The sequence below is a fragment of the Bradysia coprophila genome, chromosome IV, assembly GCF_014529535.1.
Source record: "Bradysia coprophila strain Holo2 chromosome IV, BU_Bcop_v1, whole genome shotgun sequence".
Taxonomy (NCBI): Eukaryota; Metazoa; Arthropoda; class Insecta; order Diptera; family Sciaridae; genus Bradysia; species Bradysia coprophila.
This window is the reverse complement of record NC_050738.1, coordinates 9,626,097-9,643,463: the sequence shown is the minus strand read 5'-3', so window position 1 is coordinate 9,643,463 and position 17,367 is coordinate 9,626,097. Positions and strand designations below refer to the sequence as shown.

Genomic DNA, 17,367 nt, shown 5'->3' with positions numbered 1-17,367 from the left:
TGGAATACGTAGAAGTTTAAAGTTGGTTTGGCGGGAACAGTAATGATTTCACAATCGTCACAAGATTCAGACTATGTCTGGAAATTTCTGAACCAACTAAGTTCTTACTTACTTAAAAATGATGAAGAATATCAATGAAGATTTTAAAGATACAGTACACAGTTCGCGAAAAATGTCTGACAAGTGCTGAGATGTTGACACAAAACGTATGAGCTACCTGTCAAATAATTGTCATGTTTGGTGTAGACCATGTAAACCTGATGAGATTTTTGAAAACTAATGAAGTAACATAGTATTTTGTAATATCTGCTGCTAAAAAACATATATTTAAAAAAAACGTTACAGGTTCGATGTACAATTGAATTAGTAGGTGAATAACCACAATGAATATGAGTACACAATAGTACTACTACTAGCATTAACATAAAAATATTCAGATACTAATGAACTAATTTGCAAAAAAGCCTCCAAATTTGAAGTTCAGTGTTGATGCTAGGAGCAGTGCTATAAATTCAATTGTTCATATTAAGCATCACACTCGTCGTGGTGGTCTTGGTGGTCGTGATGGTCGGGGTGCATTGGCTTCATTGGCGCCATTTCCCGACCCATGCCGGTGTTTTTCTGAATCCATTTGATCTTAGTGGAAACGCGAACAAACAAATCTGGTGTACTATCGGCACAGTTATCGTAGATCCCCTGAGCCACACCAACCAACTTTAGTGTCTTGATGTCAACCTAAAATATAACCAATTTAATTATGTAACGCCACGACAAATGTTCAATCTGTTAGCGAGAGTACCAGAGGACCTCCCGAGTCGCCAGCACCTGGAATTGAAGAAAGTCACAAAATTGACTAGAGAAAAATTGAATGAAAATGAATGCGTACACACTCCTTGATCGTCGCCAGCAGTAGCGCAAAGTATATTGTCCGTTGCGGTGCTAAACCAAACCTTTTGGCATTCCGTCTTAGATAGTTACCGTTTTCATTTTAATTTCCTTAAGTACATCTGAAGCTTGCGCATGATCATAATCGGTCGTACTTCCCCAACCCGTCGCTAGACAAGAGACGCCACCTCCTGTTTGGTCAGTGGATAATTTTATGATTTCCACCTGAAAAGTAACAAGATGCAGGTGTAACTGGAACTCTGTGACGATTTATAAATGTATTGTTTTACTTCGTTTGGTACAATTTTGATTGTGTCTGCAAGCGTTATGATAGCAATATCGTATTCGTTGATGGGTTTACCGTCATTACTGTAATAATCTTCATGATGCATCAACTTTGATGCGATATATTTTGATCCATAACCACGATAGTGTGACCCAGCGAATACTGCTATATTTTTCGGATCCGCAAGTTTGTGGTCGTCAGTGACAACACAATGGCCTGTAAACAGGAAGTATTCTTTTTAAATGATCAGTTCAGTTGAATTTAAACGGAAATGACCTGCAGTTAAAATATGACGTGACGTGATGATTGAGCCGCCACAGATGTGTTTCCATACGCCTCCCCCCAAAGGAACTTCGACAGAAACTTGATAGGGATACGCTTTCGTTGCCTCTTGGCCACCAACGATTCGGGTAGTTCCACGGGGTTCGGTTGAATTGCTTGAATTAGCTACAATTGTTCACTGTTATCGTTTTAAATTCTATTTTAACAGAGATTTGTGTTACGTTTTGCAAAAGCAAACACCACAAAGGTGAATCCAAGTACCAAGAGTGTTAAATTCATTTCACAAGTGGTAATGTGACCTTTTTAAACGTAATTTCTTCAATTTACTTAATCGAAATTAACTGTGCTATTGGCTTTTATAGTTGTGGCGGTCCTTAACTTAACCAAATTGCCGGCGATAGAGCAACTTTGTCAATAATTGTTGAATTAATGACAATTATCAATATAATTACTAAATACATCAAGTTGAACAATGGCTTTAATGATTCTTACCTTTTCATTACTGATAACGTAATTAATATGTTGTAAATGCAGTCAGTTGTAATCAATTTCTTAGATTTGTGTAATATCTTAAAGACTTTGCTAATTAAAAGTCCTTAATTACTACCTTATTTCTTTTTTATTCCCTTGCCTTGTCAGGGTCTTACACCTTATACAATTTTTTTTGCTTGTCGTCTACAAAAGATAAGGAAATATTCTATTCGAACAAGAGCCAACACAACCTTTCTTCCCGCGAATCCAACACCATTTTATACCTGGGCAAAGGGCAAATCATTGCTATGGGATTATACGTGCAGACCTTCGCTCCATCATATTTGAGTTCAACATCGAAATATGCAAGGCTGTATACTTTGGGGAGGTCACGCAGAAGCAGATACGCGGGTTACACACCACGTTTCATACAAAAAAATTCACCACGCCATACAAATTCAATTTTGGTGAATTTTTTTGTATGGAAAAGGTGTGTTCCCGCGTATCTAATAAAATGGCGATCTGCGTGACAAGTAAACAGCCTTGGAAATATGCAGCCAAGAAAGCAGAAGTTGACAAAAGTAATAACTATTTCGAACTATCAAATCAATTTGTTTTCGTGCCGGTCACCTCAGACACTTCTGCAATTTTCGGAAAACTTGCCCAGAATTTGATAAAGAAAATAGGGAGTAAAATTGCCAACAAAACGAACGAAAAGCGCTCAACATCTTACTTAATTCAACGAATAAGCGTGGCTATACAAAAAGGAAATGTTGTTTCGGTAATAGGTCCAATACCTGAATCGAACAACCTCGGCGAAATTTTCTATCATTAAATTGTAAAATCTTTCATATTCAAATGAATCTGAAATTAAAATCGATATGTACAGCATCTTATCCAGTATCTTCCCCACAGAGTTGAAGGACCTACCCAAAAAAAGTTCAACGATTATTTTATCAGAATAGTTTTTGCAAAGTCAAAAACTTCTAAAACTTTTACTCTTAACTCATCTTAACCTCTACATGGCAATCGTAAGGATAGCTGAACTTTTTTACTTTAACTGTTTTACTTAGTTATTCATATTTCTTCTGTAGACAAGAAGAGATCACAGGGAATACAAATATAGTTCAGGTTATGAAGGAAGTGATTCATTCAATTTCGTTTTGAAATTGCATTTTGTCAATACTAAAATTTCGTAGGTTTTATACGGCAAAGCCTCCTCGTTCTCGTGTGTTTAATAAACATTGTTTATAGATCTCTTCGTTTGGTGAAACTGATGACGGAAACGTGAGGAAAGGTGGGGAAAAGTGTGCAAACTAATCGAAACCAACTTCACAATTTCACATAGTAATGAATAAGTGAGTGCGTCCAATTCTTTGAAATGAATGCAAATGAACTAAATACGGGGAATTCCCTTAGAAGCAAAGTTGGTTGTCATTAGTTTGCACACAAAACTGAACCGTCGATCGTCACGCCAGCGGTCATTTTAGTGATCTATTGACCTCGTATACACATCGCATCAACCAACTTCACACGGAAACTCTACCTGCCAACATTTTATCACTAATACCCTAGCACTGAGCCTATTCAGATGCTATGCTAATACTGTAAAAAACTACATTATCTCCATGTTCTTCAATAAAATTGGGTGTCGAAGAAGAAGATGAAACTAAACCAAAGAACATGTGAATAGTAAAATTCACAAACGGGACGCGTCACATAAACGAATTATAAGATAAATGAAATTTTATTGATTTAGATACGTTCCAATTATGCTGACAAAAAACATTGGAAGCCTACTCTGAACAGAGCTGAATTAATGAAGTTCTGCTTTTATAGATTAAGGAATTTGTTTATTTATCGCCCGTTGAGAAGTGGATCGGTTTCTAGTAGGTTTTGATTTTGGTTTTTAATACGCTGCCACACGTTATTGACAATTTCTAGATATTTCAATTGGGAAGTAACGCTGATTGCTTGGTGAAAAAGAACTTCACCACTTCACCTAGCACCTAAATTAAAGATCTTGGACATATGTTTGACATTGCAATGTGGACAACATAGAGAAACTTAATTTCAAAACCCACCGGAAATATATGGGCAGAAGGTAATGCCATTCAACGCGCGGTCTAGCACATTAGTTCGATGCTAATGACCAAAGTATATAAACACTGAAGGTAACGCAAATCCGCAAGAACACACGGACCCCTACTTTCGAGTGAATATAGTTTTTATAATGTTGGACACAAGTCAAATTTACTTTGTTAGGTTGCAACACAAGCCAAAACTCAATACTATACAACACACTTCCAACAACATTATCGCGCGAAACGTCACGGATGCAACATAACAAATCATATATTCACCCGGAACTTGGGGTCCGCATTTCTTGCTATTCCCTGAGGATTTGCGCTACCTTCAGTATGTATATTTACCTTCATATATTTACTTTCATTGGCTAATGACACCTTGACGTCTTTTAAAATGGTTGACTATGATTTGCTTGTGTTTCACAAAATATAGTGCCTATCACAAAACAGGTGACTCAGGTTTCTGAGCAATTTTGTGTTTTTAAAGAAAACGATAGATGGCGTTTGTATCGAATTTTCGTGCCACTGCTCATCTGATTCGGTTATATATGGCATTACCTCCGCCCAAATATCTACCTTGTCCTAATCTATTAGTAAGACTACACAGTTCGTTAAAAATGCGTGAAAAATAGACCCATGGAAAATATGACACAAAATGTATGAGCCAACTGTGAAATATTTTGCAAGCACAGTGTAAACATTAGGTTTACACCGAGCTTGCAAAATATTTGACAGAAAACTCATACATTTTATCTCATATATTTTCCATGGGTCCATTTTTTACGATCTGCATTTATTAACTATTCATATTATATCATATAGGCTAATACACAGTTGGTGGTTCGTACCACAAGTTGCAAAATGCGTGAAAAATGTGTTTAATCGCATTCCAAAGTTAACAATTTACATTTTATTAGGATCCAAACTCAGCGCTATTGGTAATTATTTTCGCCGAAGGTACCAATAGCGCATAGTTTGTATTCCAATAAAATGTAAATTGTTAACTTTGGACTGCGATTAAACTCATTATTCACGCATTTTGCAACTTGTGGTACGAACATCATTTTTCATGTATTTTGCATGCATTTTTCACCAACTGTGTACCCATCTTATACTCTCATATCAATAAATATTATATTTAATCTCCGAAATATAGTCCGAATACTTCAATTAAAACCGTAAATCCCATCTGATTTGTTTGATTGGTGAAAGACTTACTGGGACTTTGAATTCAAATTTCACTTAGTACTTCAATTTCGCGCCAAAAAATATCAAAATGTCAAAACGGTCGATTTTGTAAACCGAAACAGGACAGCAATAGTCCGTAATTTTAAATTTTATTTTTGCATTGTTTTTTATCGTTTTTACAAATAATGAAGCCAAGTGGCAATAAACGTAAAATTAACCAAACTGACGAGGACGTCATTCCCGGCACACCACAAGATAAACATAAGAAAAAGCAACGTAAAAAGAGCACCAAAACAATGGACAGTGATGGTGTTGTTGTGACGAATGTTATTGTTTCTGAAAATTTGGTAGTTAAAGACCCGGTCATCGATAACAATTTCCATGACCTGCTAAATGACATCGATTTCTTGGATGATTTTAACATTGAAACACTTTCAGTCAGTACAGGATTAATCCAACTTCAAGAAAAGCATCATGAACTACGTCTTTCGTTTCAGGTCGGCAGGGGTAGTGTTGATCTATCAGTTTGGCGAAGGTGCGTCGTTACATCAGTACACAGAAATGATTTCGACGTTTTGTTGACGGTACGTGAGGAAAATACAGAAAATGAAATTGATTTTAGGTTGCAGGGATCTTGGTAAAGATAGTGGAGCCATTTAATTGCGCATTTTGCCTGAACTACAAATCCTTTTACTTTAGGATCAACACTTATGTAACCATTAACGATGTAATCTCTGTCATTGCTAAATGGAGTGAAAAATTCAATTGCTTCTGCGTAGATGACCAATTCGGGTATGTGGTCACAGCTCCTGATTATCTGGTGTCCGGTACGTCCGTCGTTGGCTCGTTGTTTTGTCGTCGCAAAGGAGTTCTAGCTGAACGTTTTACCGGAATCGATTGTAACAACAAAATCATGGCCATCGGATCGATTGTTCACGAACTTTTTCAGATCACGCTGAAACGCCAGTTAACGAAATTCGACGAAATTATGTCGATTTGTGATGAAATGCTGCAAAGCCATCAAATGATGTACACCATGTACGAAACGATGATGACTCCGGCCGATGTCCGTACGGAGATGGTGAAATTTGTGCAGAAAATTGCGGAATTTGTCGCAACATACATAACGCAGGAGGGAAAGAAGATTGAGAAAGACAATTTTGCCGGGAAGATTGAACGAATTGACGACATTGAAGAGAACATTTGGATTCCGAAGCTCGGTCTGAAGGGAAAAGTGGATGTTTCGGTTCAGGTGAAAAAGGGAAATTCTCGTTCATCCATGCCACTCGAAATAAAAACGGGAAAACCGAGTTTTTCAATGGAACATCGAGGTCAGCTGATGCTATACCAAATGATGATGTCAGAACTTGAAGGAAAACCGATTAATTCTGGCCTGTTGCTGTATCTAAGGTAAAATTGATTGGTAATCCGCTTGCATGACCATCATCTACGTGAAATTTGTTTTCCAGAGAAGGGGTCATGAAGGAAGTGAACATTAATAGGAACGAGCAACGGGGTTTGATAATGTTACGAAATGAAGTGGCTTCTCACATAGCAAACACTGATTTGACCGACAAAATCAAGAAGAACATGAAAATAACATTAACCGACCGTGAAACATTTGCTGTCCCTGTTTTACCGGAACCGATAAACCATCACAGCGCATGCAGTAACTGTCCATACAATCTCATTTGTGGTTCATTTCTCAGTCGCGACGAATCGATCGTTTTACCTGACACGCATCCACTGAAAGAACTTCATCAACAAACTCCTCAGTTGACATCAGATCACATTGACTATTTCATCAAATGGAACGGACTATTGGCACTGGAAGAGGAGCAAATGAGTAACGGTAAGTTCTGTAAGAGGTGGATGCTGTTCCGAAAATAAAAGTGACATTTTTTGATAGAAAATCAATTGAAGTACTTGTGGTTGCGTACTCCCGAACAGCGAGCGACGTACGGTCAATCGATCATTGACCTGGTACTTTCCGATGATGTGGTTGAAGTCGAAGACCGATATTTGCATACTTTCAAGCGGAAATCTGGTGGTGACTTAGTCAGCGATCACACATTGACTGGACTGAACACTGGCGAGTATCTTCGAGTTAGCACGTTGAAACGGATCGCTATTGCGGCTGGACGGGTTATTGGAATTACTAAAACGACCATTAAGATGAGCTTGGAGAGGTAAAGGAACGAATATGAGGGAGTTGTGAGTGGTAAAACGTGTCGTTTCATTCTATTTCCGAAGGGATTTGACCAAACGATACAAAGACGAATCGTTCATTTTGGACAGAAATGACTCGCAGACATTCACCAAATTTAATTTGGCCACCATCGGCGCATTATTGGATGATCGTGATAGTACTCGTCGGCTGAGGAGGTTAGCATTAATATAGAAATATCTTGAGCTCCAAAGCGATAATTAGCGACAATAATTTCCCAAAGCATCATCATCGATCGTATGCCACCGACATTCTCGAAAACGTTACCGAAAATCATCGCAACCGACGGAAAACGTGTATTGCAAAAATTGAACATCATCCAACAGGAAGCCGTTTTGAAGGCGCTGACCGTAAACGAGTATCTACTTTTGAAAGGACTGCCCGGTGAATAATGTCCTAAACTTAAATTAAGCCAGACACGTGACCGTACTAGTTCTTATAGGAACGGGAAAAACTCAAACGATCGCCGCCATTGTGTGCCTTCTGGTGATGATGGGAAAATCAGTGTTGATAACGAGCCATACACATTCTGCCGTCGACAATGTGCTGTTGAGGCTGCTTAAGGAAAATTTAACATTCCTTCGGCTTGCCGATCCTTCTAGGGTTCCTGACGATATCAAAAATTACTGCGAATGTGTGCTAACGGTCGACTGTAAAACACCCGAAGATCTGAGTCGAGTGTACGAAACTTATGTGAGTTCGATTTGCTTCGGAATTTAATTTCTTAAAAATTTCGGTTAATTTGTCGGTTTTTTGTAGAACATTGTCGGTGTCACATGCTTAGGATCAGCCCATCCGCTCTTGGTTCATCGTACTTTCGATGTCTGCATTGTAGACGAAGCTACTCAAGTTTTTCAAAGCACAGTGATCAGACCTTTAATCAGCGCCAATAAATTCATCCTGGTTGGCGATCCCGAACAACTACCACCGATTGTGAAGTCGAAAGAAGCTAAGTATGTGTCAATGCATGACCGTTCCATCACCTCTACCGTTCTCTAAATTTCGAAAAAAAAATAAAATTCCAGAAAATTGGGTGCAGATGAGAGTCTTTTCCACCGATTGGACAGTTCACAGGCAACAGTGGTTCTCTCACTGCAGTATCGAATGAATAAAACCATAGCCAAATTGGCGAACAGCTTAACATACAAAGGAGCATTGAAATGTGCTAACAATGCTGTTGCATCCGCTACTATGAAAACTACACAGAAGGCTACCACTAATGAAAAATGGATTTCAAAATCAATCTCGACACACATCGATCAGTCTGTGATCCTCTTGAATACGGGCAATGTTTTTACACAAAGCGAAAAATTGGCGAAAAGTCTGGAGAAGCCATTCACTCATCCTGCAACGAATGATGTGACTAAATCAGACACGGAAAAAGTGAAATCGAGAATTTATTCCAATTACTGTGAAGCAGGTGTTGTGTTAAAACTAGTCGACTCACTCATTCAAACCGGTGTGCTTGGCTCAAGCATCGGTGTGATAGCTACATTCACATCACAAGTGAATGTTTTGAAAAAGTTGATGGACAATTTCGAGACCGGCATTCCGGAGAACCAAAGAGGCATCGAAGTGAATACTGTCGATCAATATCAAGGACGCGACAAATCGGTTATAATTTACTCTTGCACAAAGTTCGATAATCCGGACACTAAGACTGAAGCCATTGCAAACGATAAGGAAATCCTTCAAGATTTCCGTCGGCTGACGGTGGCGATAACGCGATCTCAACATAAACTGATTATTGTCGGTGATGTGAACAGTCTCAATGTTTATGGTCCGTTTAAGGCATTGTTTTCGCATTTGAGTGGCATGTCTAAATTGGATTTGGTTGATGGAAAACAGGATTTTAGCTGGCAACGAATTATGGCAGATTTAGTGAATCTAGTAAATAAAGAAAATGTTTGAGTGTGAAATCAGGTGTGGCTTTTGTTTTCTTGACCGGGGTCTATAAAAATTACCGAGGACAAAAAAACCCAAAACCCAAAAAGACCCAAAACAGGGTCACCCATATCAAAAATAGCGTGAAAAATGGGTAAATAAACCGTCGTTACCGTGCAATATTGCACGGTATCGACTGATTTCAAACTAATATTTCGACTTATTTTTGATATGGGTGACCCTGTTTTGGAATAAATATCGTGCAATGCCCAGGTCCTCTGTCTATGTATGCCATAAACCAGACAAAATTAAATTTCGTTTCGCCTCCATTGCGTTTGATGTAAGTGACCAATTTTTCCAGAATTGCAGATTATTTCCAGATTCTGGACAGTATCGACTGATATTTTAGACCATTTTTGACATGGGTGACCAAATTTAGAAACAAATATCGTGCAATGCCGAGGTCCTCTGTCTATGAGGACCATAAACCAGGCAAAATTCATTTTCCCTTCGCTTCCATTGCATTTGATGTACGGTATCACTGTCTTCAAGATTCGCAGAATTCTGCAGAGTCTTCGAAACATGTTTCGGATCGGAGTGTTTCGATTTGTATGACTTGGTACAATTTTATTTGGTTATTTTTGGAACCTTCTACTGTATACTTTGTATTTGGTTGTTGTAGAACTCTGAGAGTATCTCACATTCACATTGTGATCAGCCACGAAACTGGAGACATAGAATTTTCACAGTTAAAAAAATCGATTCTTCATGTTTTAGCCAAAAATCCAAAGGTGTTTCTTCGTACGGTTAATAAGTTACTGTTACACAAAAAATTTAAGAGGATGCTGACCTATTTTTCTATGCAATAGTAAAGTTGTACGACTCAATTGTCTACACTAAAATCTTATCAAGCGATTTTAAATAGAATTTTTTTTTAAAGATGTAAATAAAAAATTTAGTTTTGTTTCTGATTTCCCGCATCTCCTAACACAAATTTTCAGATTTCTTGCAAACTTCTATCAAATTTGTGCTAAGCGACAAATACTGTCGAAACTTGAGGTTCTACAACAAACACTTTTATAGAAGAACTCCCTGGTTCATAAGCTCGTACAATGTACGATGAACATGCATCATTTTGCTACAGGAAGGAACTTTCGCGATAGTTGTTGTTTGGGGGCTGTGTACAAGGAATCATCTTCAAGTGTTGCTATTTTCACTTGAAAAAAATTACTCTACCACTGCTTTCCGGTTGAGTGTGCGTAGACTAGTAAGTGCTAATAATGGAAAAACAGCGAAAATTGTGAACAGTAAGCAATCAGTAACTCAGTAATACAGACTTTGTTCTGTTCGTAACAGAATAGTAGGATGAAATTCGTTTCTTAACTTATAAAAAAAACGCCGAGAGCTTACAACGGTATTATAGTCCATTTAATGTAACAAATTGAGCTGCTTTGTCTGGTTCGAAAAAAGCACCAACAAAAAGTACCGTCGCAGTCACTATAAAATAGAACCGTGACTGTTGATGCTGCTGCTGCTGCTGTTGTTGGAGGCGAACCTTTTCCAAAGTAATGAACTGTCTCATGAATTCTACAACATTTAGGACTAACTAAGCAAAGACGTACTTACAATGTCATTACTCTTACCATTCGGACTGTCGATTTCCCGCACTGATACACATTCCACAGGGGCAGGCGATCCCACCGACATCACTGTTGAAGTGTTGCTGGCTGTGGAAAAGGCAAAGTTAAACAATTGATTACAAAGAAGGAAGAAATGTTCAATAGTATCTTAGGTACCTGCGGGAAAATTTGCTTACTCACGAGAGCCAGAAGGCTCTAGATACAAACTTACTAATATATATTACTAATCGGGGGCGCATACAGGGAATATTTTCGAGAAATTGTTTCGTGCTTTTATGCAACTCAGTATGAACGTCGGTGGCAAGTTGTGGCCTCCTCGTGCCCATTACGCATCGTGTGCCTAAAAAAGCACTTCGCAGCGAGATTCATACAATGGTTTATGCATCTAAAGTTTGCGGTTTTCAAAGTTTCTGAGTTGCATAAATATCTATTTTAGGCACTAGAGTGGACCAAAATTCACTTTATGCCACCGAGTTGCATATAACGTTTTTATCAAAAGATCCAACGAGAGTGGCGGTGTTGAGAAAATTAATATTTCCGTCGATTTCACATTCAATAAATTTTTAATATAAGACTACTCACTTGAACTTATGTCAGCTTGGAGCACCTTTAGCATGTCGGCTTTATTACCCTTAATAGGTAAGCCGCGTCTCTTTAGTTCTTTTTTTAGTGATATAACTGTGAACTTTTTGTCGTCCATATTGTATTAATTTACAACTGATAATGACTTGCCAATGCGAGAATCTGGATTAGAGGAGGGGGCGCAAGTATTTTTCTGTTTCAACCGTTTCAACGGTTTCAAATTACGTTTTTTAAGTGGCAAAATATAAAATTAATTAACCCAGAATTCGATGGCATTAAATTATCATTTTAAGACGATAATATCGTTTTTTAGTGAGACGATAACCCCGTTTTTAAGATGATAATTTTGTTTTTCGTGAAAAAACGATATTATCGTTCGAAAAAATTTCACCCACGACAATGATATCGTCAAAATCAATGACATAATAGTGTAATAGACAGGAATTACGTAGACGAAATCGTGAAGCAAAAGTAAACTCAGTGTAATATACATTTACTATGCTGGTGCATGTAATAAGGCTATTACATGTATAGGCAATAACCTTTTCATCACTCGCATAGTAAAACGTCGTACTACACACGGAAAATAAAGTGATATCTCGTATCACGATGAGTAAAAGTACCTCGGGCTGCCGCCCTCGTATACTTTTTCTCATCTGGATACGAGATATCACTTTACTTCCCTTGCATAGTAATGTACTATTGATACACACACACTTACACATTCAAATTAATTTTGACAATTTCATTAAATTGTTGCTGACTTTTCGAAATGAACTTTTACCACTTTAAAGGAAAATTCTACTATCAATTACACATAAACTGTTCACTACCTAATTACACACATTTTCTAACCAATTTTCTTAAACATTTTTTAATTTTGACGATGCGATGTTAACACGTTTATTATAAACTATATATGCGTGACTACTGAACGTGAAAGTTTGTAAATTCAGCCAACTGATTGAATTCTCCGATCGTCGAAATTTCTAATAAAAATTTTTTCGATCGAAAAGGAAAAAATCACAAAATTAGTTCAATATTGGGGACAATGAGAGATTGTTTATATGAAATATAAATTTCAGTTCGATAAATATTTAATTGAACACAAAAGAAATCCTTTAAACCAATTTCGAAGAAAAAGTGAAAATGCAAATTTTCTTCGCGCCTACATTTCAAAATAAGTACGAAAATACGTAAGTACCATAAATTTAAGGTACTCACACACACAATTGAATATTTCGTATTGGTTTTTGCTTCACCTCTTGAACAAAATATTTACATAGAAGGCCTATCTATCCCACTATTATATCATTGGTCAAAATGTAAAAATCGTTCAAAAAACAATAATAGAATTAATCCCATCTCGCTGCTTCAATACTACGAACTTGACCTCAAGGACTTACTTATTTTATCGTGGCAACAAGGAAAAAGTCTGTGTACAATTACTACCATCCCACTACTCCAATATTATCCATCTACGAACTTGACCTGATGAATTTGATTCTTTGTTGATCAAAACAAAACTTTTGAAAATCGGTTCAGAATTAATTAAGTTATCGTGATTACAAACATTAAGTACGTTTTCTATGAGGTACAGTTACCAATAATATTCTGTGTGTATGCTTCCAATAGACTACAATACCCTCCACTGCCACTATACCTTTTTGATAGACTGCAGAGCCGTAGCTACTAAGGGGCTTGAGCGGGCTGAGCCCGCTCTGAAAACTCTAGAAAAACCGGTTTTTCTTTCATTTTCCTATATAGAAACAGTTTTTCTAGTCTTGAGCCCGCCCTGAAATTCCTGTCTAGCTGCGGCCCTGATAGACTGGATAGACGACGTATCTAAAATCTCACATAATTTTGAAATTTTAATATTCTTCTATTTGATTTATTTTCTTCTTTTATAGTTCAATATTCGATCAACTAGAACCTAGTTGATAGACTTGTAATAAAAATTTTTGAATGAATAAATCTAGAATGTAAATTGTTACAGCACAAAACTTGCATTATAAATAAAAACAAATTCTCTCGATCTTCATTTCCTATGCGACAGTAATTTAGCATAGTACGGCAGTCTCTTCACCCAGCCTCAGTCGGTCTTTGTGAAAAATTGTGTGAGCTCTTGTTGAAATTTGAAGACGAATCTTCTCCAAAGCAATGAAATGTCTCATAAATATATAAGAATCGTTAATAAGAAACGACTTACCAAATGAACTACTATTTTACGTGAAATGGTTTTTCCCAGTGTTTTAGAGTTGTGTGATACATTGCCAAGCCACCCTATTTAGAGTAGCACTCATGCTTGAAGCGCGTTGGTTGTAACTATGTGGATAGGATGTATTATGCCAACTCACTTCAAGCATGAGTGGTCCTCTAAATAGAGTACTGAAGCTGGATAGTAGTAGTTAACATGCGACCTATTTGAGTATACATTTTAGTATACATTTTGGCGCTTTCTGTGTTAAAAACGCCTGCGAAATTTTCAATACCCTCAAATAGGTCGCATGTTAACTACTATAGTGTATCAAACAAATTTTGGCACTGTTAAAAAATCTTTAAATATTTTTTATACAAAATAGTACCCTATGTGGCAGTTGCTGTTTGAAGCTTGAAGCACTTTTGCTTGAAGTGCGTTAATCGTAGTGCTCAACCACACATCAAGTCAATGTGAGGTGGTATTTACAAGATGGGTTCATTTTGACTAGCTAAATATTTTTTGCGTAACATACGCTGCATATCTAAGATTGCAAAAGATTCGTATACTCTTCAAGGTTCTTCAGTGTACATGAGCACAGCTCTGCTTCTAGCATGAACATAAGAAATATTCGGAGGCTTATGTAATCAAAATAGGTCTTGCGTTTTCTCGTAAAGATAGGAGTCATGATTTCTTGGTGTGAATAAAAACATACTACACATGCAATCGTACACGCATACATGTTTGAAAATATTTAGGCTTTTTCTCATTGGAAAAATGCGTGTTCGTGCTAGAAGCAGTGCTATGACATGAGACAACTAATAAATGGGCGAATCAAGTAAACAGTTCAGTAGGGTAAGTCAGGGCCTATTTTTGAAACTTAATTCTTAAAGTTCCGAAAAGTTCCTAAAGTTCTTAAAGTTCCAAAAAGTTCTTAAAGTTCTTAAAATTCTTAAAAGTTCCTAAAAGTTCTCAAATTTTTGGATCGAAATCGTAAACCTGGAGTCAATCCTGATTCCATATAAACCGGTCGAAAATTTCGCGAATTGACTCTTAAGATTAATTTATTATATTTTCTTAATCTGATTTACATAACTCTTAAGATGGTATGTACATTACTCATATTGTGTGGCACAGGCACAAGGATCGATTTGAATTTCAGTTCAGCGTTAGAATTTGTAAAGAGGCGCAAATCTCTTCTAAGAAAAAGTAAAATGATAACATCATTGCATAGGGAACTTATAACTGACAATATTTTCTTACTTTAACTCGTAGCCGCCAGTATGTCTCGCAAGAAGTACAAACGCGTCTCGAATTCTACCACTAGTTTGAGAACTTTATAGAACTTTAAGAACTTTAAGAACTTTAAGAACTTCAGGAACTTTTCGGAACTTTAAGAACTTTTCCGAACTTTAAAGACTTTTAGGAACTTTAAGAACTAATTTCTCCAAAATTGGTACTGATGACCCAATACTCAAAAAGTTCTTAAAAAGTTCTTAAAAGTTCATAAAGTTCCTTAAGTTTCTAAAGTTCTTAAAAGTTCCTTAAAAAGTTCGCAAAAATAGGCCCTGGGGTAAGTCGATTTTACCAACTTTAAAGTCCACATCCACAAGCTTGTTTAGCTGAAAGAAACTAAACTTGTGGCATCATTATTTTTTCGTTTCCACACATTTAAAAATCTTATTATTATTATTCGCCTCCGGCTCTTGCTGGAAACCTCTCGTTCGCTAAAAAAGCCTCTTAGCATGCGTTAGGAAAAATACTATTCTGTGTACGTACGAACAGTGCGACAAAGCATTTTCGGGCAGGACGGACCTCAGACAACTTGAAAGCACTCACTGCACCGATACCCCGTATAGTTGCGATTTTCCAAATTGTGGGAAAAAGTTCAAGACGAACAGAAGGCTCAAGGCTCATTATCGAATTTACATGCCCTGAACAATGTTTTCATCTTTCATTTTTTCCATACACAGTATTTCCAAATTGAGTTTGAAAGAACTTCATCAACAAACGCCTCAGCTGACATCAGATCACATTGACTATTTCATCAAATGGAACGGACTATTGGCACTGGAAGAGGAGCAAATGAGTAACGGTAAGTCCTGCAACGGGTGGATGCTGTTCCGGAAATGAAAGTAAATTTTTTGATAGAAAATCGATTGAAGTACTTGTGGTTACTTGTGGTCGCCCGAACAGCGAGCGACGTACGGTCAATCGATCATGGACCTGGTACTTTCCGATGATGTGGTTGAAGTCGAAGACCGGTATTTGCATACTTTCAAGCGGAAATCTGGTGGTGACTTAGTCAGCGATCACACATTGACTGGAATGAACACTGGCGAGTATTATCGAGTTAGTACGTTGAAACGGATCGCGATTGCGGCTGGACGGGTTATTGGAATCACCAAAACGACCATTAAGATGAGCTTGGAGAGGTTGATGAACGAATATGAAGGAATTGTGAGTGGTAAAACGTGTCGTTTCATTCTGTTTCCGTAGGGATTTGACCAAACGATACAAAGACGAATCGTTCATTTTGGACAGAAATGACTCGCAGACATTCACCAAATTTAATTTGGCCACCATCGGCGCATTATTGGATGATCGTGATAGTACTCGTCGGCTGAGGAGGTTATCATTAATATAGAAATATCTTCAGCTCCAAGCGATATTAAGCGACAATAATTTTCCAAAGCATCATCATCGATCGCATGCAACCGACATTCTCGAAAACTTTACCGAAAATCATCGCAACCGACGGAAAACGAGTATTGCAGAAATTGAACATCATCCAACAGGAAGCCGTTTTGAAGGCACTGACCGTAAACGAGTATCTACTTTTGAAAGGACTACCCGGAATGTCTTAAAACGTATCGTCGTATCTATTCAATTGTATAAAGTAATGATAGGATATGTATGTATAATTTGAACTTGAACTTGAACTTTATAATTACTTTGATAATTGGGTTTTGATTTAGTTGTGTGTTGCTGATGATGAAAGATAGATCTTTCGAAATGCATTCGACTTAAAAAAAAAATTAATTTTATTAATAAATTAAAAGTTCACCAGTGGAATCAATAAAGGAGTTTTATTTATTTCCCCAGTAATCTCGTGCATACTTCATTTTTCTACAGGAGTCGTCATTTGTACGCTGTATTTAAGGGACCACCTTCATGCATTGCGATTTTCAGGGAAAAACATGGTTTGACCCTTGTTTCCCCGTTGAGTGTGTGTTTTTTGTATTGAGGCTGTGTTTAGTGCTAATCATGGAGTCAATTGTGATTTTTGTAAATTGGGAATTTAATGTAACAGGTTCAACTGTTGCTTTCGGTTGAATAAAAACCCCAGCAAAAAACAAAAAAAAATTATAATTACAGTAGCAATAAAAAAACATCTCATCTGTCGATGCTCCTGTCGTTGCATTTGAAGTCGAATCTTCTCCAGTTCTGTGAAACGCAGTATGAATTCTAGAAAAATCGGAACTAACTAAGCAAATACGTACTTACATTATGTTATTACTCTTACCGTTCGGATTGACGCATTCCACAGGCGCAGGCGGTCCATTCGACGACATCATTTCGGAAGGGTTGACGTCTGTGGAAAAGGCAGAGAAAACCAATAGATTACAAAGAAGGAA

The 17,367-nt window shown here is 37.3% G+C and overlaps 2 protein-coding genes and 1 long non-coding RNA gene across 3 annotated transcripts; 2 read left to right on the top strand and 1 right to left on the bottom strand.

The window, feature by feature from the left end:
- Positions 1-724: 724 nt before the first annotated feature.
- Positions 725-14,475, bottom strand: LOC119066083. Its single transcript, XR_005085693.1, has 3 exons — positions 14,329-14,475; positions 4,371-4,389; positions 725-735 (listed from the first exon to the last, which is right to left on the bottom strand). It is a non-coding gene; the product is annotated as an uncharacterized LOC119066083 (long non-coding RNA).
- On the top strand, positions 5,256-9,345 carry LOC119066081 (DNA replication ATP-dependent helicase/nuclease DNA2). The gene is made up of 10 exons (XM_037168349.1): positions 5,256-5,636; positions 5,697-5,836; positions 5,899-6,609; positions 6,669-7,051; positions 7,109-7,388; positions 7,453-7,584; positions 7,650-7,810; positions 7,869-8,119; positions 8,186-8,379; positions 8,452-9,345. The coding sequence occupies exons 1-10, from the start codon at positions 5,385-5,387 to the stop codon at positions 9,335-9,337; spliced, it is 3,390 nt and encodes a 1,129-aa protein (XP_037024244.1). The 5' UTR covers positions 5,256-5,384; the 3' UTR covers positions 9,338-9,345.
- Positions 14,476-15,922: 1,447 nt separating the features above from the next.
- LOC119066026 (DNA replication ATP-dependent helicase/nuclease DNA2-like) lies at positions 15,923-16,596 on the top strand. The gene is made up of 3 exons (XM_037168244.1): positions 15,923-16,164; positions 16,229-16,360; positions 16,425-16,596. The coding sequence occupies exons 1-3, from the start codon at positions 15,950-15,952 to the stop codon at positions 16,594-16,596; spliced, it is 519 nt and encodes a 172-aa protein (XP_037024139.1). The 5' UTR covers positions 15,923-15,949.
- The last annotated feature ends 771 nt before the right edge of the window (positions 16,597-17,367 follow it).

What these genes read in the sequence shown, in the direction of transcription:
- LOC119066081 (XM_037168349.1), top strand. Translation starts at nt 5,385, where the DNA reads ATGAAGCCAAGTGGCAATAAACGTAAAATTAACCAAACTGACGAGGAC. An exon ending in TTTAGGTTGCAGGGATCTTG is followed by an intron (nt 5,837 to 5,898) that starts GTAAAGATAGTG and finishes CTTTTACTTTAG; the next exon opens with GATCAACACTTATGTAACCA. An exon ending in GGCCTGTTGCTGTATCTAAG is followed by an intron (nt 6,610 to 6,668) that starts GTAAAATTGATT and finishes TTTGTTTTCCAG; the next exon opens with AGAAGGGGTCATGAAGGAAG.
- LOC119066026 (XM_037168244.1), top strand. Translation starts at nt 15,950, where the DNA reads ATGGACCTGGTACTTTCCGATGATGTGGTTGAAGTCGAAGACCGGTAT. An exon ending in ATTAAGATGAGCTTGGAGAG is followed by an intron (nt 16,165 to 16,228) that starts GTTGATGAACGA and finishes CTGTTTCCGTAG; the next exon opens with GGATTTGACCAAACGATACA. An exon ending in AGTACTCGTCGGCTGAGGAG is followed by an intron (nt 16,361 to 16,424) that starts GTTATCATTAAT and finishes AATTTTCCAAAG; the next exon opens with CATCATCATCGATCGCATGC.